This window comes from Muntiacus reevesi, chromosome 5, assembly GCF_963930625.1.
Source record: "Muntiacus reevesi chromosome 5, mMunRee1.1, whole genome shotgun sequence".
NCBI lineage: Eukaryota > Metazoa > Chordata > Mammalia > Artiodactyla > Cervidae > Muntiacus > Muntiacus reevesi.
This window is the reverse complement of record NC_089253.1, coordinates 108,157,860-108,179,953: the sequence shown is the minus strand read 5'-3', so window position 1 is coordinate 108,179,953 and position 22,094 is coordinate 108,157,860. Positions and strand designations below refer to the sequence as shown.

The 22,094-nt window shown below is 44.8% G+C and overlaps 1 protein-coding gene across 3 annotated transcripts in view; it reads right to left on the bottom strand.

The window, feature by feature from the left end:
- The window catches only part of CACNA1E (calcium voltage-gated channel subunit alpha1 E), a 330,655-nt gene that overhangs the window by 153,728 nt on the left and 154,833 nt on the right, over positions 1-22,094 (bottom strand). For all 3 annotated transcript variants that reach the window (XM_065936984.1, XM_065936985.1, XM_065936987.1), the window contains exon 7: positions 3,601-3,704. In XM_065936984.1, coding sequence (XP_065793056.1) covers positions 3,601-3,704 — 104 coding nt within the window. The remainder of the gene's footprint in view (positions 1-3,600; positions 3,705-22,094) is intronic.

Below are 22,094 nucleotides of genomic sequence, written 5' to 3'. Positions count from 1 at the left end.
TGCAATTTCATCCTCACTAATAACTGCTATTTTGGCTAGGTATGGAATTCTATCTTGGAAATTTTTTTCCTTCAGAAAATTTTAGGAGGTTTTCTATTGGTTTCTAACTTTCAATATCATTGAGAAGTCCAAAGCCATCCTAACTCCAAAGCCATCCTAACTCCAGATTCTTTATAGATAAAATTCATCCCCTTAATAATCACCAGAAGCTTACAGAATATTATCTTACTCAGATGCTCTGAAATGTCATGATTTATCTTGGAGTGGTCTTTTCTCTTTCATTGTGTTGAGTTGTCAGTGGGCATTTTTCTTATTAATTCATCCGTTCTCAGTTATCTCCATACCCACCTCCCATTTCTTTGCCATATAAATAACTGTTACATTATATTCAGTGTATAGTTTTTAATGAATTTTTACAAACTGTGTACATTTTTTATTTATGTGGATGATACTATACTGTTTCCTTCTTGTTTTCACTAAACTCTGCTTTCAATGTGTACATGGTCTTTGTTGCTCCTAACTGCCACATAATATGTCATGGTCTGCATCCAAGAGACAGCTCACTACTCACTTAGTTATGGATACCCAGACTTTCACTAAGTCTCCACTATAAAAACCTAATGACAGAGTGTCTTTGCACATGTATCAACAGATCTTTTAAATTTGGCAATGTGAGTTTACTAGTTCTAAGAACATTTTTGGTATTTTTCTTTATTAATTTCTTTCTATTCATTTCCCTATTTTCTTTATGGAATTTTTATTAGTTCAATGTTGAAACAAATCTTTGATTTTCTTATTTTTGTTCTACTTTCTGTGTGATTTAAACTTTATAGTCCTACCATTTACTATTCATTACATTTTTATACTTTTTACATTAATTCATTGTACATTAATATAAATTTTACACTAATTATTTTACATTAATTTCCAAATGCTCTTAACTGCTAAGTGTTCTTTTTCATAGCAATCTACTATCTTGTGGATAATCTCTTCTATCTCTGCTGATATTAATGATGCTTTTAAAAAATTACCTTCTGCTCCCTTCATTATTCATATTCCCTCAAGCTCCTTCTACCTATTTATTATTTTGATTTGTCTTTGTGTTGGACCTTTTCTTTGAATGCTGATGACCCCTAACTGTGTTTATATTTAAGATCAAGGCACAAAAGGCTTCTTGGAAGCTTCTGTGAATGGTTGGGGCTTATAGAATGGGGGGGGGGGTATAGTGGATGACTCAGAGAAGGCAATGGCAACCCACTCCAGTACTCTTGCCTGGAAAATCACAAGGATGGAGGAGCCTGGTAGGCTGCAGTCCATGGGGTCCCTAGAAGTCAGACATGACTAAGCGACTTCACTTTCACTTCTCACTTTCACACATTGGAGAAGGAAATGGCAACCCACTCCAGTATTCTTGCCTGGAGAATCCAAGGGATGGGGGAGCCTGGTGGGCTACCATCTATGGGGTCACACAGAGCCGGACACAACTGAAGCGATTTAGCAGCAGCAGCAGCGGATGACTAGTACTTGCCTCTCCCAAAAATGTGTCCATATCCTAATTCCTGGAATTTGTGAACACTCCCTTATTTGGAAAAAGGTAATGTAACTAAGGATCTTGAGATTAAGAGGTCATGCTGGATCATCCAGATGACACTAAATCCAACAACAAGTGTCCTCATAAGAGAAAGACAGAAGGAGGTTTTAGACAGAATAGGAGGCAATACAGCCACAGAGGCAGAGAGTGGAGTGATATAGTCACAAGCCTAGGAATGCCTGGGGCCAAAAGAGGTTGGAAGAAGGAGGAAAGAAATTCTCCCCTAGATCCCTCGGAGGTAGCATCACCCTGCCAGATTTTGGCCCTCAAACCTCTATGAGACAATTTCTCTCACACTCTTAAACCACCTGGTTTGTGATAATTTGTTGCAGCGGCCAAAGGAAACAAGTGAACCTCACCACAAGTGATGGGTCAGACCATTTTTCTGGTCACTGTAAAATATCAGGATACAAAGGTCTTTTCTCTTCAGATGGATGGTTTCCACAGAGGAATGCTGTGAAACCCTCTCTCTCTCCTTCCCCAGACTGCTACAGTTCTGAGAGCCAAGCAGTAGAATTGGGCTGGAAACATGACATCCAGTTTGTGGACTTTCATATAATACTTCTGCTTTCACTACAAGAGATCAACCCCATCTAATATTAAACTCAATTTAAACATGGTGGGTTGAACCAAGTTGGTCATCTCCTGTGTGTCCACAAACCCAAACTTTTCTGATTCAGCCTTGAGAGACAGGATTTCTTCTAACTAGGGCAGTGTGGGGTTGGGTGGGGCAGACACCTGTGAGTACTGTTTGGTTGAGGGGAGGACATATCTAAATGTTCCTCACAAGGATTTATGAAAAATCTAAGCATCCCCCATAGCCCAGCTTTACATGATGCCTCAATTCCTGACCCTTTCTTGGCATTCCTCATTGTAGTTAATGGAGCCTCAGCTTTCATGCCACTAGATTAGTTATCATTTACTCTCTGTCTCAGACATTTTGTTGGCAACTCTCATTTGTTTTCATACCCTCTCCTATTCTCTCTGTCACTGCGTCCTTCTCAAAATTTATTTCCTGTGTTTGTGGATGTACAAGAGATAACCAACTTGGTTCAATCCACCATGCTTAAACAGAAGCACCACTTTATAAATTTCCATTTCAAGAACGTTTGCCATTCAGACAAGAAATTATGTTCAGTTTTGCTCAGAAAACAGAAGACCCTCTACGACCCTGTTTATGCCCTTCTATTTTCTCCTTTCAATTCCCAAAGTGAAGTTTCCACTTAAGTTAAATTAGGTCACATCATAGTCTTCTCACTCTCCATAACAAATCCCATTTCGTCATGTTGGCTTATGGGGTGGTGCTCCCCTTTCTGGAATATTCACTCCCATGTATTCTATTTTATTCTATTACATATTTTGAATCCCAAACAAAATCCCAATCCTTTATGAAACCATTCCTGATAACTTCAGACTATATAGATTTGTCCCTTCCCCAAATAAATGAACTATAACTTATATTAGCGAGTAAACAAACTTCTGCTCCCTAACTGTTTCAAGTGTTGTTGTTGTCTTTTCAGCAAAACATAAGTTTTTTAAGGGCAAAAACTATGCCTTAAACTTTATGTGCTCCTTGTAATGCTTATCATGGCAATGAACACTGAATGTTTGTTAACTGATGTACAGTAATTCAAGCCACAAATATGAAATTTCATGTCCAATACAAGATAGAATAAGAACTTTTTGAGGATACAGTCTGTATCTTATTAAACATTATATGCCTAACAACCAGCACAGCATTTGAGAAAAATGGTCTCTTTTTAGTGATGGAATGAAAGAATGGATAAATGGACCTTCACTACATGTCATGTTCAATGTTGTACCAACTTAAGATTTTTAATTCCTAAGAATACTAAAGATGATTAAAACGACTGTATTCCCAGCATCTAGAGCAGCTTTTGGCCCAAAGGGGCTGCTCAGTAAATGAGGGTTGCATGAACGAATTTGCAAGAAGTCCAGAGCATTAGTTTATAGTCAGAGAGAAGAGAAAAGAGAAACATCTGGCTTACCCGGAAAGCACTCCCAGGACGAGGTTGAGAACAAAGAAGGATCCAATGATGATGAGGGGGATGAAGTACAGCCAATTCCAGGTGGCTCCTAAGGCATCATTGGTCTGAAAGAAAGAAAAATGGTTCTTTAGTATTATACTTCATCAAAACCGTCTGCCAGGTGAAGGCCTCCATTCCCACAGCTTCACATGGAGGGTTATGCAACAAGCACAGTGCAATACAAACATACATTGCATTGCTTCACTCCCGATTTGATGTGATTATAGATTAACTCATTCTCCCATGTATACTGTGCAGGGCACCATGTCACTGTCATATAACAGCCTGCGTTTGAATAGTCTAATATCCTCACCCAATGGATAACAGTCCAGAAAGGTCAAATATTTTTCTAAGATCACACAAATAATCACTGGTTTTATAGTGTTCGGTGATGTGGGTTCTAAGCCTTTCTACTCTAAATTAGGCAAATTTTCAAAAGACAGAGACAAGGTACATCCATCATTTTAGTCCAGGGATTCTGGTAAAGGCTATGACAGGTTGCTTGGGAGAGATGAGTGTTATCCACGTCCTGCTCAGCTCCTGACCCTGGGATCTGGCTTTCTTTCTTCCATCACATCATGGTCCAGCAGTACACAGCTAGACCAGGCCAGGCCCTGGGAAGACTCTGGAAAAACAAGGAATAAATCTAGACTTGAAAAGGGATCCCTTATTCTCTCTGTAATGCTAACACATCGTGAACTAAACCCTGCATGGAAATCCACATTCTGGATTCTAATACCACAAGTGTGATGCCAGGTCTCTGAATGGTAGAGGTTGAGGGAGGATCATACCACGTGGCTCAAGAAAGAGAAAAATCAACTCTTGGTAGGATTTCTCATTAAGCACCTTGAAACGGTTTTGGAACATTTTGAAAGTCCCATCTAACACTTGGATCTCTCAACTCAGCTTTCCCTTGACTCTCTCTCCCCATGATATCAACCCCAAATCCTCCTAATTAGTCCACTTGAATTACATTTTGCATACACAGGGCTTTGAAATCCCTCCCAATCCCATCCTACTCTCTCACATACAAACTTTAATACTTGTTTGAAACTCAACAGTTTCTGGAAAGATATCTTATTCCCAATTCACTGGAGAAACAAGGCCATCCGAATCAAACGCCATGCCTAAAATTTACACACTAAATTAGCAAAATCAAGATCCAAACTAAGAATTTCTATGGCAAAGTGTTTCTTGTCCTGATGTACCTTTTTCTCCCTCTCACTTTGCCAACATATTTTGATTCATCATCTTCCTGCTTCCCGTGGACTTCTATGACATTCTATCTTGTTTTTTCCCCAAATTATCTCATTTTCCTTCTGCCTCCCAATCAAATATGTCAGCCTATAAAATACAGCCTCCCACTGATCATGGCAACTATCACCGCACAATAGATTTTTCCATTAAAAAACAGCTTCTAAGGCAACCTCTTTCACCAAACTTGTTTCTTTGTCTTGCCCCTACACTGTTCAGAGAGGTATGTTTGCAAACGAAGCAGAATAAGAGATAAAAACAAACACCTTTTGAACTGAATGAACAAAAGCAGAGACCTGCCAATTTTAGTATATTAAGAGCTACTGTTTTGGTTCAACAGGTCTGGTGAGTCAAATGCAAACAAAGAAGATGCGGGCCAGACCTTAGAGGAAACCGCTCCTGGTATCAGAAGGAAGATGCAAAAGAACTAGATGCCAAGGCCTACAGGCGGTTTGAATGGACATCAGTTCAATTCAGTTATTCAGTCATGTCCAACTCTTTGCGACCCCATGAATCGCAGCATGCCAGGCCTCCTGTCCATCACCAACTCCTGGAGTTTACTCAAACTCATGTCCATTGAGTTGGTGACGCCATCCAAACAGCTCATCCTCTGTTGTTCCCTTCTCCTCCCACCTTCAATCCATCCCAGCATCAGGGTCTTTACAAGGGAGTCAGTTCTCTGCATCAAGTGGTCAAAATATTGAAGTTTCAGCTTCAGCATCAGTACTTCCAATGAATATTCAGGACTGATTTCCTTTAGGATGGACTGGTTGGATCTCCTTGCAGTCCAAGGGACTCTCAAGAGTCTTCTTCAGTACCACAGTTCAAAAGCATCAATTCTTCGGTGCCCAGCTTTCTTTATAGTCCAACTCTCATATCCATACATGATTACTGGAAAATTCATAGCTTTGACTAGACGGACCTTTGTTGGCAAAGTAATGTCTCTGCTTTTTAATATGATGTCTAGGTTGGTCATAACTTTTCTTCCAAGGAGCAAGTGTCTTTTCAACAACTCTGTGGCTTAGACAGTCATCCCCACCCTTAGCCCTCTTTGGCAGCAAGAACTCAGTCTGCTCCCAGTACCCTAAACAGGGCTCAAGTGCCAATAAGCATTAGTTGGTGTCAGCAATAGCAATGATGAAATTGTGGCTTTTAAGCTCTCTTTGGTCCCAGGAGTGACTGTGCTATGTCTTGAGGATTGTGAGAGCAATTTCAGTTGGGTGACTATTTGCCAAAGATGTTGCAGAGTGAAGAATAATTCCCAAATTGTGGTCTTCTTATAGTTAGTGATCTGTAAGATGCTCACATGTTCTGTGGAAAATGAGCTTCTAGAATCAAAGAAACTCGGGAAACACAGCAGATTTTATTTTTGCATTATCCTGTGAGAAGACCCACCCAAGAGAAATAATATTCAAGTTGCTTCCTCCATCATTTCATATGATTCCTTGATTACAAACCTCCTTTTCAACGGAAACCTATTAACATATCAGAAAATACAGCCCGAGAAACATAGGGATAGAAGGACTGCTCTCATAGGCCCAGAGTCTGGGATGTGCTTTCTAACTCTTCTCTAAAATACTCAGAGTGTTGTGAGAATGTTTTGGTTTTGCTTTAACTTACATTTAGGCAAGAGACTTCACTGTCTGCTCATTTCTGTACCTGGCACCTGATAAAGTGTTTGGCACACACAGGTGCTCAGCCAATCAATAAGTGACCATGATTTGAGTAAAATGATTCTCGGGTTTAAAATATGCCAAAAATAAATTCATTCTGATATTCTCCCCGAGCTTTATCTGAATTGCATTTAAAAAAGTCATCCACCATGGTATTGGAGCCTGTGGAATGAGAAGATGAGGAGAAAAGAAAGAGAAGGAGAAAAAGAATATCTGGAAGGACCCCAGCATCATGCCCTAGGGGCTTATTAAGGATGACTGACAGCTTAAAAGGTTTTTCCTAGAGAATGCAGTTTGACAGCTCCCCTCGATTATTCACAAACCTTTTAATAGACCTGCTGCACCCTCTTTACACCTTCCTCCTCTCCCTCCAGTTTCCTCTTAGCTCTTCCCCTCCCGTCCTTCCTCTCCAGGTGGCCTTACAGCCTCACCTCCCGTGCTTGTCAGTGGATCAATGACAGGTCCACTAAGACAAGGGAACAAACCTCAGCAGGAAGTGGGCAAGCTTGGGACTTCACGCCTCCCTCCTCCAAAATGGCAAGGTTCTTTCTGATGCTAATTAGAGTTTCAATCTCTTTCTGATTCATCATTATTACAACCTTAAAATTGTCCAGTGTAGGAGAGACAACTACTGCAGTATCTTTTGAGATGGAAGAAGAAGAAAGTACTCGACAACTCTGAAGGCAGCAAGTGCCCTGATACCATATGAGGTGGGAGTCAGGAGTGCCAAGCAGAAAGTTGCCAGTTCAGCTCCAGAGTTGGAACTGTGCTCACTCTCAGGGTGGGCATGCATGTCTGTGACACAGTAGGCGGTGGGACAGTGGAGGGGCTGCCTGCGTGAGAGGAAGCATCTCCCCTTCCCTTCTCCTCCCCCCACCCGCCCAGCTTCTGTGATCCCAAGCACCTTGGATGTGGGCGCATCACACTTCATTCTCCCTACTGATTCTTCCCTCAGGGACAGGAACAGTCACGCTAAGAACTCCGTGCAAGATTGAGGGAAAGAAGACCCACAGCTCTCCCAACACAGTCCACTGATTTCTGGCTCCAGGAGAGAGAGAGCCTCATGGTGGAAGCTTCCCTGCCCAGCCCAGTATTATGGAGCAGCTTAAGTATAAACCAGCCCCTCCTTGCAAAGAAGGCTTGACAACGCACTCCAGCCTCCTCCTTCCCCACCATTCATGGAACACCTACTCTTTGGCAGGCAGTACCCGAAGAGAGCTTTTCTATGGAGCAGTGTCCTCTTATTTAAGATGCTGAGTCTCCTCCCACTGACCCAGTCAAGCCCCTAGACTCGACAGGCTGGCTGTCCTCCACTCCTCTCACCTCCCGACACACACAGGCACCCGTGTGCGGGGCGGGGTGATGACAGACAGAGAGCGCACTGGGGGCGGCGGCCGCCTGCACAGGCAGTGCTCCGCGGGAGGCAGGCCTGACACAGTGGGAATGTGTTCCTCTGGGAACCTGCTGACTGGGGGCGGTGAGCCCACCCACCCCCTGGGCAAACAGGCACACACGGCAATTATCACATTAATCTCCGGGGGATGGGGGAGATGGGGGAGGGCAGGGGTGGCAGGAGCTAGACTGGGGAGAAAGATGGGCATGAGGATGGCAGGAGGCAGGGGGTCCCAGGGTTTTCCGGGCACAAGGCTGAAGGCAGGGCTGGCCTCCGTAGTTAGAAGCAGGTCTCTATCAGGGTTCCACAGGGCTCTGTGGAGAACAGGCTGAAGAGCCTCCTCCTGGATGTCCACGCCTTTCACAGAGCAGCTTCCACCAGGGAGGCTGAATGACCTACGGCTGCAGAATTGGAAGGCTGATGAGTTGGGACTGGGAAAATATGGGGGTTCTTTCAGGGGAAAAAAGGGCCCTTTCAGGGGTGAGAAAAGGTCTCTCAGATACACCTACTCCCCAGGCTGGAGGCGCCAGCAGGCAACCCCCAGCCTGGCCCCCAGCAGGGTTCCTCGGCCAGCGCGTCACTAGTACCTTGGGCTGGATGACTCAAGGCTGGCTTGGGGAGGAGGACACTGTCCTGTTCACTGCATTTGCAGGATCCCTGGTTTCTACCTATTAGATGCCAACAGCATTTTTCCCAGTTGTGACAACACAAAGTCGCTTCAGAACTGCCAAACGTCCCAAGGGGGCAAAAACGGCTTGCTATTGAGAACTACTGGCTTAGAGACTCTTGTCTCAAAGACAGCTTTGGAATTACCAACTGGACTCAAGTCAAGGGATGGCTGCAGCAGCAGCCCTGGGCTGTCAAAGAGGCCAGGCCATTCATCTCCACAGAAACATCTGTCCAAGGGGACTTCCCTGGTGGTCTAGTGGTGAAGATGCCACACTTCCACTGCAGGGAGCACAAGTTCCATCCCTTGTCAGGGAACTAAGATCTTGCATGCCACATGGTGAGACCAAAAAAAAAAGTCCAAGCCTTCTGCTGACCACTCCAGGGAGAGAAAATTCAGAGAGGGCAAGAGTGGAATAAAGGAAAGGGGCAGAGACCAAAGACAATTCCACAATTCCACCTTCCCTGATGGTATGATACCTGGGCACCCATCATTGCCCAGCTTGCTGGCCTCCCCTAGGCCCGCACTTCACTCCAGCACCAAGTGAATACCTCCTTTTCATCCCGAGAGACTTGAAGTCCACAGCTCAGCGCCAGAAGTCATGGTTTGTATGACAAGTGTGTGGACCATGTATTAATACCAGGTGACAGACACTCTCCTAGATACTGGGGACAAATGATGGACAGAACAGTCCCAGGTCCTGGTCCACATGAAGTAGTATAATGGGGAGACCCCCATTAAATAAGTGAGCTCACACAGCCTGTTCGACTTTAAACGGAGGGGAGGGTGATGAAGGACCACTCCGGGAGCTCACCTGCGGGTGCATCTGATCTGGTTCAGGAAGTCAGCAAAGGATTTGCTGAAGCTTTCAGAGTAAAGTGTCACATGAGTCTAGGAAAATACCTTGGCAATGGCAGCGGAGGTTAGAAAGGCAGAGGAAAGGTTTATTATGGAGGGGAGAGGGAGAGGAGGAAAAGGTTTAAATTAAGAAGTGCTCACAATCTTAAAAAACAAGCTTATGCTTACCAAAGCAGAAAGGGGGATAGTGGGATAAATTAGAAGCTTGAGATTACTATACACGTTACTATATATAAAATAATATATAAAATAGAAAACTGACAGGGACCTACTGTATAGCAAAGGAGACTCTAGTCAGTGTTTTGTGATAACCTGTAAAGGAAAAGAATCTGAAAAAGAATTGATCAATATATGTGTGTGTGTGTGTGCGTGCTTGCGTGAACTGCTGTGCTACGCACCTGAAACTAACATGCTGTAAATCAGCTACACTTCAATTAAAAAAAAAAAAAGATTAAAAAAAAAAAAAAGATTAAGAAGTGCCAAGAGGTAGGGGACACATGAGAAGAAAAATGAGGGCAGGGAACGCTGACACCGAACTCCTGCCTCTGCAGTAGCAGCCCCCAGGCACCTGGGTGGATGTTGTACTGAAACATTCATAAATCATAAGGGCACCACCCTTAGTGGATTTTTTCAAAGTGTACATAACTGTGCAGCCAGCATCCAGATAAAACCAGGCTTCCCTCACATCCCTTCCTAGGAATCATCTCCGTCTTCTCAAATGTAACGGTCTCCTGACTTCTCTATCCATCAATTACGCTGGCCTAATTGCCGGGAGAAATATCAATAACCTCAGATATGCAGATGACACCACCCTTATGGCAGAAAGTGAAGAGGAACTAAAAAGCCTCTTGATGAAAGTGAAAGAGGAGAGTGAAAAAGTTGGCTTAAAGCTTAATGTTCAGAAAACTAAGATCATGGCACCTGGTCCCATCACCTCATGGGAAATAGATGGGGAGACAGTGGAAACAGTGTCAGACTTTATTTTGGGGGGCTCCAAAATCACTGCAGATGGTGACTGCAGCCATGAAATTAAAAGACGCTTACTCCTTGGAAGGAAAGTTATGACCAACCTAGATAGCATATTAAAAAGCAGAGACATTACTTTGCCAACAAACGTCCATCTGGTCAGGGCTATGGTTTTTCCAGTGGTCATGTATGGATATGAGAGTTGGACTGTGAAGAAAGCTGAGCGCTGAAAAATTGATGCTTTTGAACTGTGGTGTTGGAGAAGACTCTTGAGAGTCATTTGGACTGCAAGGAGATCCAACCAGTCCATCCTAAAGGAGATCAGTCCTGGGTGTTCATTGGAAGGACTGATGCTGAAGCTGAAACTCCACTACTTTGGCCACCTCATGCGAAGAGTTGACTCATTGGAAAGACCCTGATGCTGGGAGGGATTGGGGGCAGGAGGAGAAGGGGACGACAGAGGAAGAGATGGCTGGATGGCATCACCGACTCGATGGGCATGAGTTTGAGTAAACTCAGGGAGTTGGTGATGGACAGGGAGGCCTGGCGTGCTGCGATTCATGGGGTCGCAAAGAGTCGGACATGACTGAGCAACTGAACTGAACTGAATTAAGAAATCACATCTCACATTTCTCTCAATGTCCCGAGCCATCCACATTCCCTCACTGCTCAGGGACTTAACATTCGGAAGAGCCCTCCTACTGTTGAGCTCTCACCGGCCTGGATGTGGCAGCGTCTGTGCTATCCCCAGCGGTCTCCTTTAGAGCAGGTGGGCCAGGCCCCCCCACCCCGCCCCCGGCAGCTCTGAGTTTTGGCTGCTAATGGCTCACACCTGGATCCTCCTGAGAAGTCGGCCCCCGGCGGACAGACCCTCCTCATCTGGGAGTTTATGCCTATCCTGGGGGCCATGACCTGGAACCAACAGCTCACTGACACGAGGGTGTCGCAGGCCCAGCCCCTTCCCCTTCCCCTTCCCCTCTGTGCGGGACAGCCTCCGTGGTGCAGGCTAAAACGTGTACAACTACGTCTCTGTCTAGGATTTTCTCCTGACCTATTCAACTTTCCTCCTATTAGTTCAGGCTTCCCCTGTGAGCAGTCCATCAGTAAAATCATTGCCACAAAAATCTCTGTCCCAGAGACAGTTCATAGGGAATCTGATTTAAGGCATTAAATCGTTTTCTCATCAGGGTTTGACTAACCTCACAAAGCAGTAACACTCTGCCCTGAGCCACCCAAATGGATAGTAGATGATGTTTCTAAAGGCAGAGCCACTGCCCTTTGACCACAGTCACATTTTAGCGAAAGGAGGTACGATATACAGCGCACCCTACGACCACTAAGCAAGTTAAGGCATATAGACCACGTGTACCAGGAATTCTAGCCAGCATCTAAGTAGATTACAGGAACACACTACCCAATCCATCACTTGGTAGAGGAGGAAACTAACTAAGGTCTGGACAAGCAAAGTAACGGGGCCACAATCTAGAGCCACATGGGGTCAACTTCTTGAGGACGCTTGACTGCCCATTATCTCACTTGGTCTCTTAATAGCAATCCTACCCACTCTACCACCACCTTCTAGGGCAGAGCCACAATAAAGAAGAAAGCCAACACTAGGGTCTGGCAGCCAGAAGGTAAGAGCTGTATGTCTCAGACCCCAGGCAAGAAAGCAGGGTCGGGGGAGCAGGTGGAAAGAGTGAGGACAGAGAGCCTGAGTGAAACATGGCCACCTGCTGCCACCCAGCAGGGAGGCGGAGCCTGTCAGTCCTGGAGGCAAAGCATTCCATTATGTCTCAGACCCCTGCGTGTATTTAATAAACATGCTAAGTCTCCCCACATAAACAAGCTCCAAAGGCAGCATCTGGCTTAGCCAGGGGCCTGAGATAAGTAATCAAGGCTTTCCACGCATTCTGGTCCTTTGCAGTCCCCCAGATTTGATGGCCAGCGGCCACTTTCTCCTCTTGCCTGGACTGCCAGCCACTGTCACTGAGGATTCGGCACTGTCTTAGCCCACATGCAAAAGTACCTCCAGGGGGACTTCCTACTGAGCATTTCACCACTTATTCTTCCCCTTCTCTGACCAGTGGAAAAACAGAGCAGGACCAGTGGGCCCAGGAGGAGAGCCAGAAAAATCTGCTCTCCCACCCGTGTTCACAGACAGCAGCATGATGCCATCAAGGCCACCCTCGGGAGCTCTGCTTAGTATCACCGACCAGCAAACACTGCCCCACCCTGGACGTGGGTGGCGATCACCACTGGGGCTGCACAGACAGGTATGGATGTGTCTATGAAAATCCATCCACACTCCTGGGAAGAGGATGCAAATAAATGTCAAAGTGAGGGCGGATGAGCAGTGCTCCATCTAACCAGGAAGGCTGCCATGACCTTGTCCACGCAAGTGAGTGCCTTCACGCCCACACAACTCGGGGCCGGCTGTGCTGAAGAACGCTTTGGTAAATCCTAACGATTCCAATACTGTTGTTATGTGAGGTTTGCTATCTCCTCCCTTTCTGATCACTGGCCCCAAAGCTCAAAATGGAGATAACACATCTGCTCAAGATCTTGTACTGTTGAAGCCGGGATTGGGTTCCACAGGGGCTCAATAGTCTATTCTTTCTACTTGTGTGTATGCATGAAATTTTCTATAATAAAGAGTTTTTAGATTTTCCCCAAATAAAACTGTATAGGTTATTTATACGGTTCAGGGTCATACGTGGGTTTTTAGAGAATCCTTTGTGGCAAAACACTGAAAAATGGTAACAATGATGGTAACTGGGCAGCGGTAGAAATTAGTGATTTTATTTAAAAATATTTTTATCCTTTTCTATACTTTGCAGCTTTTTCTGCAGTAACTAGTGGGTTTTGTTTTGTTTTCATGGTCAGAGAAAACATAAAGAGTACTGTAGGGAAATAGCCAGAGAGAAGGGAAGGCCCTCCTGCGGGCAACTGCAGTAGAGTGCTGGGGAGGTCAGCTTCCCTGGGGTCACTGGGAGCTGGACAGTTGACCACACAGCGAGCCATCCAGGCTGAGATGCTGCTCACCTCTGGGAAAAGGTGAGCATGCTGTTCTGATGCTGCCATATGTACGTTGGCCAAGTTGGCCACTCAGAGAGGAAATGAACGAGGATACTTCCAGGACTTCCCTCGTGGTCCACTTGTTAAGACTCTGAGCTTCCAGTGTAGGCGGTACAGAGATCGATCCCTGGTTGGGAAGCTAAGATCCCACATGCTGCAGCACAGTCAAAAATAAATAAATAAATAAAGAGGTTGTTTTTTATGATGATCAGCTAACACACATCACCCTTCTACCCAGTCTACACGGCTGGTTGACCAGAGACTGAATGTATTCTTGCAAGAAACTCAAGCACCAGAAAGAGCTCAGAGAATGAGAGAAGACATGAGTCTCAGCAGACCCTCCCTTTAAGGCCCAGGGACAAAGGGTACATGAGGCTTGACAGACCCTCTGCATTGAGAGAGTTCTGTGTAGTTTAGAAAGGCTATACTGCTGACACAGGGCAGCAGGTCTTCAACCAGTCCCCAGCTGGTTCTCTGCTCCATCCCACAGTCCTCAGAGGTCAATCCTTCTAGTTACAATCATTTGCTGCTTTTCCACGAGTCCCCTGTCTCCTCCAGTTAAACATGTCTATTTCCCATTCGTCTAACATGAATTCTGTACCTTTCATCATCTTGAAGTTTAGAAGGAAGAACAGCATCTTGTACAAGCCTCTTACTTTATGAACGAAGAACCAAAGTTCAAAAAGCTGATTTCTGAAAGATACTCCCTAGCTGATTACAGAAGTACAGCTAGGACTTCTGACCCCCAGGCTACCTTCTATTCTCCCCCACATCATTTAATATTGAGATTAAATATATGGTCCTACTCCCTCGGTCATTCGTATGTAGTTACTCTAGCCTCCTTCTCTCCCTTGGAAGCTCCCTGAAGTAGGACACCATGATGATGTCTTACTTCTGAAGGTTCAGAGGATGGAGCTATGAACATGGATATCAGATTTCATGAAGAAAGGAGTGAGGCTGGAGATGTTCTTGGAAGGCATCCTGGGGCTGTGCCTTCACCTGGACTTGAAGTAGGACAAGGATGTAGATTGGCCCATCAATGGAGGAAGACAGTCCAAGAGAGGGAAACAAGCGGGAACAATGAGGCCACAAAGAGTAGTCGTGGGGAGCAGCGAGTAAGGCAAGATGAACAGAAGTAGGTCCAGGCTTCCCTGGCAGACCAGTGTTTAAGAATCCATCTCGCAAAGCAGGGGACACAGGTTCAATCCCCGGCCCGGGAAGAACTCACATGCCTTGGGGCAACTAAGCCTGTGCTCCCAACAAGAGAAGATGCCACAAAGAGAAGCCTCTGCACCACAGTGAGAGAGTAGCCCCCACTCATTGCAACTAGAGGAAAGCCTGAGTGTAACAATGAAGACTCAGCACAGCCAAAAATAAGTTAAATAAATAATTTTTTTTATAAAAAGAGGAGCAGGTCCTGGAAGACCCTGAATGGGAGTGTAAATGTTTGAATTTGCTCACTACCCGAGAGCTCTTCCTTCCTTCTACCTTCCCTCTCTGCCAAGCCATGCATTCCCTCATACTAAGCCTGCTCAGTCTCCAGAAGGATTCCCTGAAGCACATCGCTCGGCTTTTCTCTAGAATTTCCCAGCACTTAGGTGCACCCCGTAGCAGCATGCATATTCATTCAACATTTTGAGTGTGTACTCTGAACATGATGAATGAGAAAGGAAAACAGTCCTTGAGGGCCTTGGTATCCATAAGGAGGTAAGTCATGAGTATAAATGCCTATAATTGAAAATAGAGCATTAAGTGCTACACTTGGGTTTTATTTGTACTTGTTTAAAGACCCTCTTTATATGCGTTCTGTCTCTCTCATATATTAGTCCTCCCTTTCCATTAGGGTTGACTGGTTCTTATCGACAGAACCACATCCTTTATCCACTCTACTAACACCTACAAACAAAGAGATTCTCAATAACACTATTAACTAGCAGATTTTAATACTACTACCATTCTTCTGCCTCATAGGCCTATATGAGTTTCCTTTTCCGGAAATAAACATATCACCTGTAAAATGGCATCTCTGTTGACACATAGCAAGTACACTTAGCTAACTGAAATATTCAGTACAGCACATAAGAGCAGACACTCAAGAAAAGAGCTTCAAGCATAATCATTTTTCGTGGCTTTCATTCCCTCCATAATGCCTTCTGAGTAGGTAAATTAATTTATCATCCAACATCCATGTTTTAATTAATGACTGCGTGTCAAACACTATGTAAGGCTGGTAAGCCCAGCTGGTTCCCTGAAGAAGCCCCAGGCCAGTTAGTTTCATTTATTTTAAAAGTGGCCACAGGAACCACTCTTAGTCCTTGGTAAGAATGGCTTGAAAGCAAGGTATCATAGCTTTGATGTCTTTGTATCTTCTGACTTTAAGACATAGCTCTTAAAAACATGCTCAGTGGGTCTGCATTGGTGCTGGTAATGGGGATAATGAAACGTTCAGTCCCATGATTTATTTACTGTGGGATAAATATGCCTATTTATCAGCCAGGGATCTGAGAGTATCTAGGTGGGGTTCTTAAGTCTGATCTGTCCTGCTGGATCAGAGTTTCTCCAAGAAGCTGGGCTGCACATGGGCCCAAAACATCACTCTACTCACCTCCCATGGCCATTGGCAGAGCCTGGCTCAGCCTGAGTCCCCAGGGCTGGTCACCTCCACTTGTGAGCAGCTTTGTCCACTCACCCCAGTGTTAGACAAATGTTATTTTCTATGTGTGCCATGATGTGAAAAAGAATAGGAATCACTGTGCCAGACACCATCTGTCAGGGACACTGAGGAGGGAATTCCTCACTTGAGTAGGTGCCTACATCAGACAACAGATGTGGGGTCCCTTCCCACTCAGACCCAGATTCCTCACTGTGGTTCTCCTCTATCTCATGGACTTGAATTCTCTGGTCTTTTCCCTGAAACCTCCCCTTTTCTCATCTTTTGATTTCTACTACCTTGTTTACTCTGCTGCTGCCCTCCTAGACACTCATCTTGGTGGTGGTTCTTCTTTCCCCAAAGATACAGAGGGTGCATTCCAACTGAGCATTCCTATTGGCTTAGGGGAGTAACAAGGCTAAAACAGAATACAGATAATAAAGTAATAATGTTCACTGCTTTCCCAATCTGGTAACCACTGGGAAAAAATCTCTTTTGGTCTTTATCATTCTTTGCACAACTTTCCTTGCTGTACATTAGGGTGGAATGTACTGAAATCAACCATGTCGGGTGACTCATACGAGACTGCATATGAGCTATTGGATGGCAAATCCAACATGGACCCAATCAAACCTATTTCTGGAGGTACTAAATGTACACCAAGAAGACCTGATTAAAACATTTTTATCTCCACATTTTCCTGTGACTTACATCCTAAGGCTCCAATGTAATTGAGAAGGAAAAAGAATCAAGGCTTCCATTCATTAAGCATCTAGTCTACACTGAACACTGAGCCAGGTGCATACGAACCACATGTAAGAGAGATGCAACTGTAATTTCATGTGTTAGAAACAATAAAATCCAGGCTCATAAAACCTGAGGACTTGCCCAAGGCCCCACCGTCAGTATATTATAGAACCAAAATCCAAACCCATGTTTGACTTCCTCTTAAGACATGACATGGTGTTGCCTCTTGTATGGTGGGGGAGGGGGAGAGAAAGAGAAATGAAAAATTTTAACATGGAACATATCAGAACAAAGCTATGAATGCAGGTATTTACAACAGCAGTGACAGCAAAAAAAAAAAAAAAAAAAAAAGAAATAGTTTCTCATCAATTGCATATTGAAATCCTATCTTAATATTATATCGTTTCCACACCTTTGAAAAACACCTTAATGCAATGATTTCTTCTCATTTCTTCTAGATGTCTGACAAGGTTGGAAGACTGTCATAGAGAGTTCCCTGGTTAGTAGTGCAACAGTCACTCTGTTGCCAGGGTGATCTTGTTAAGTGGGACAAGTGACTTCCAGCCACGGCTGGCTTCAGTCTTCAGAGGAAGGCAAAGTTGTCATTTCTAACCAACATCTCTCATCTGTCAACATCTCTCTAACCTATCTCTCTTCTGCTTAAAACCCTCCAAAGGCTGCCCATGCCATATCTCCTACCACAAGAGACCCCAGCCCAACCTCTCTGGCTCATCTCACAGCCCCCGCCTCCTTGTATAACCAAGTCACATGGCCACACCGAGATTCTTACAATTATCCCACATGCCACTTTCTTACACAGCTCTGTGCTTTTGCTCATATAGTTCCCACTGCCTAGGATACCTCCTCTGCCTTTTCCTCCTGGAAAAGCTCTGATTGAAGGTTATCTCCACCCAGAAACCCTCCCAGAGTCGGTCATTCTCTTCACTCTCTGCACATAAGGCTACTATGTCACTCAACTCTGTCCCATACTCATGGCTTACTGGTATGCCTTTCTCTACAAGAGTTGACACTGCCCAAGAACGAGGAGAAGGTCTTCTTTTTCTGTCTGTCTGCCTCAGAACCCAAGTTAGTTCCCAGTGGGTACTCAGTGCCCAGTGGGTACTTTATTCAGAGTGAATAAAAAATGAAGTTAATACGCTGAATGTGTCATGACTGAGCGACGAAGCACAGCACAGCACACGACTCTGATTAAATCTAAGACAAGCAAAAGAGAGAAAAGAAAAGGTGATGAGAAAGAGGATTTCTTAAAGAGTTAATTAAATGTCCAGAGGTTTTTTTTTTTTTTATCACTAAGAGGGCAGAGTCACAGGTTGCCTAGATGGGTTTATCAGGGATTATCACTTAATAAGCCCTTCCCAGGTATATCTGGCCACTAAAGGACTTTATCCTCCAATATTCTTCTTCAGAAGAAAAGCTCTATCACTCTTATCTCTGATGAACTCAGGAAAGAATTAAAAACAAAACTGGTAGATTCTGCCATTACATTCAGCTACAGTTTCAGCTGTAAAACTGAGTTTGAGGGAGGTGGAAAATACAGACTTGTATGTGGACTGTGGTTCTTATAGGACCCCAGGCAGAGATTAGGCGAACTCTTTCTGATTGTGAAACTATTGGGTTGGCCAAAAAGTTTGTTCGGGTTTTCCATAACACCTTACGGAATAACCCAAAAGAACTTTTGGCCAACCTAATGGAACAGAAAAACACATCTCTCAGTAGATGGTGAAGGGGGCTGAGGGGGAGGGAACTAAGAGGGGAGAGAGCAGCCTGTTTGGGAAAGCATCAAAAAAACACAATCTCTCTGCAGTGGCCAGAGGGTAGGAAGGTGACGGGAAAGAAAACATGTCTCAGGGAAGGTGACCCTGGTTCTCTCAATGTCAAAGCTAAGCTTGAAACTTTCTAGATCCCAGATGGGGAGTTCTGTGTCCTCTCCTCCTAAGCTTTGTTGGGTAGAGATGCTTCTACAGCTGGAAATTCATTTAAGCCTCCACCTGAAACCCCCACTCACCTTCTCAAAGATGAAGAAATGCATTGTGAAAAATTCTGGCCATCCTTCAGGGCCTTTCTTTTACCCCTTCTGGATGAACCAATACCCTGATCACCCAGACAGGGCCCTCCAGTGCCCCAGGGGCTTTTCCAACTAGTTCTGAGATCCTCTATTTTCCATATTCAGAGCTAGCCCCAAACCATCTGCTTGGCTTAAACACTGACCATGTATTTAGTTTGAAGAGTATACATTTCTTGAGACAGACTCTCTTGATATTCAACATGAGGTCACACAACATCAATAATAAGAGTCAACACTTTTGGGAGCAATTCCGATGTAACATTTTGCCCACAGGTGCACACTTAATTTTCTCAAGAATCCTTTGAAGCAAATACTAGTAGCATAGTCTTTTTCTCTGATAAGGAAACTGAGGCACAGAGTGGTTGGCTAACCTACCTGAGGCTGCACAGACAGTAAGTGACAGAGTGAGGACCACACCAGCTGTCTGATAACTGAAACACAGAAAATGCTCCACACTCATTACATATTAATGTTATTTAAATAGGTTAAGTTCAGTTCCCTTTAACCCTTGAAAATGGGGGGAGAAAGAATGAATGAATCACTATTATTTATATCTGTCTCATCTAAATATTTTACTTGCCTTGTACAAGGAGACTGGTGCCTACTTCTAAGCCTCTTATCATTTGCAGGGGATTGTAATATTTATCACACCACATAATGATTATTTACTTGTCAGTCCCCTATACAAATGTGTGAAATCCTAGAGGACAGGGTTTTGTGGTTCATTGTATAGCATACCTGCTACAGGACTCAGAATACTGCTCAATTCATATCTGTTGTATGAGTGGGTGAATGAGCTAATCAAATCTTTTAGAATAGAAATGTAAAGGAATATTCCAGCCACAACTAGCTCAAATTGGACAAACACAGTCTAGAACAGTGGTTCTCAAGGGTAGACCCTGGTCCCCCAGCACCAGTAGCTTTGGGGGGCCTTGCTGGAAATGCATGTTCTTGGGTCCCAGGGCAGACCTTCAGATCTGAACCCTCCAAATGAAACTCAGCACTCAGCCACTTGTATTTTTACAAGCTTTTCGGACTATGCCTCTAAAGTCTGAGAACTAATGGTCTAGGGGAAAAAAAAAATAGAAGTCTGTCATGGGTAGCCTCAGTTGCTATGCTGCTGTATCCAGAAGTGGGAAAAAAAAAAAAAAAAAAGCGATCTGAGGAAAGTCTGAGGTTGAGTGGGGAGGAGGGAAGATGACAGAAGGGTGTGGGGAGAGATGAAGAGGGAGGAGAAAGAAGGTGGGTGAGAAGGAGAGACTGATTCATGCCAAAATCTGCTGGGAATGAAATGGGTTCATGATCGCAGCCACGTGTTGCCACAGCAACAGGTCCAGCACCTCCCCAACCCTCCCCTCCCCAGGATGACCAGGCAGCAGACACACCTACACTGAGGCCTGAGCCCTGCAGAGGATTTAAGCTTCAGCAAGCTGGAAAAACACAGTTAGGAGAAAGCTTATGGAAGGAGCTCCCCACACAGGCTCTGGCCCCCAGCTGGACTCCTGGAAAGACTGGTCCTTCCTAAGGGCAGCGATCAGTCCAACAGGAGGTGAAAACACAACCGTGTGGGTTTGCTCCTCCGCACCCTGGCTCACAGCATCACACAGCCTGGCTAGGATGGCTTCGCCACCCTGTAGGACTCATCTGTGAAAACAGATGAGTAGCTTAAGAGGAGAGGGAGAGAGCCCACCATGCTGCAGGCGTGGAAGCAGAGGAGGGCATGAAGAAGCAGGGCTCACAGACCAGGAAAGGATTACTCCAGAAGCCAGGGCAGGAGACCAAATGGGGACGGAGACATGGAGCAGGGTTCATATGAAGACAAAAGGCCAGAGGTTCAGGAGGGAGAGCAAGGGGCTAATAAGGAGCAGAGGCTCTCAAGAGCATCTCAGCACTTTGCTGGGAACGGCTGGAGCTTCCAGGGGACCCACAAGGCAATCATACATCCAACTGACTTCACTCACAAAGGCAAGACAGGGGCTGCAGGAGGACACTGAGGCAGGCAAAGCGCACAACGCTCCATACGCTAGATGGAAATAACTCCGGGAGAGCGAGTTTACAGCCAATTAGACATTAAAAGTAAGATATAATTGCTGTTGCTATGTTTGTTTCCAAGAAGAACTGTGTTATGATTAGACTAACAGCTAGTGTTAGAATTCTGAGCAAGCTGCATGGAAGACTTAGCCTCACTTTGTGTCTGCGTGAGAGAAAAAAGCAGGTGAGAAAATGCTGAATCAATAAACCACCACTATTGTTCAAGGTATCTGCCCTCTGAATACCCCTGTGCAGCCGCTGAACCCTTTTTAGGAGGGAGAGTAGGGAGAAATATGCTGAGATATCTCCCATCCAACTCCTTCTAATCCTCATAACGAACCAACTAAGGCATTATTACAACCCTCATTTTTATGGATAAGAACACCAAGCCCAGAGAAACGGAGGAACATGCAGGTCATAAAGCACTGGGTTTTGAACTCACCTCTGCCTGACTTCAAAGACCATGCTCCTTTACTGACAAAAAAGGCACAGATCTGTCCACAAAAATGGAGAGGGGAGAACTGGTGGTCCATAAGTTACTCAAAAGCTGTGTACCTATTCCAGCCAGAATTGGGCATCTTTCACTGGACAGGTTAGCCCTGTGAGATGCTATAGTGTAATGGTAAGACCCTAGCCTCCCCTCTTCTTAGTTCTGTGACACTGGGCAAATCATTTAAACTCCCAGTGCCTCAGCTTCTCAACCTGCCTAATGGGGGTGATAACCCCTCTCATGAAGCAATGCTGGGAAGATTAAGTGAGAAGCATAATCTGATAGGTAATACACACCCCACCAGGTATTAGCTGTGGGATTGCAGGCATGTTACTTAGCCTTTCTGCCCTTTGGCTGCCTCATCTCTAAAATGGCTGGATTAGAAACCATGTGGCTAAGACACTCAGCTCAAGGGATGGCAGGCAGAAAGCACGTGAAACGTGGATGCCCTGTGGTCCAGACCAGGGGTCCTCAAACTCCAGAATCTAACGCCTGATGATCTGAGGTGGAGCTGATGTTATAAGAATAGAAATAAAGTGCACAATAAATGTAATGCACTTGAATC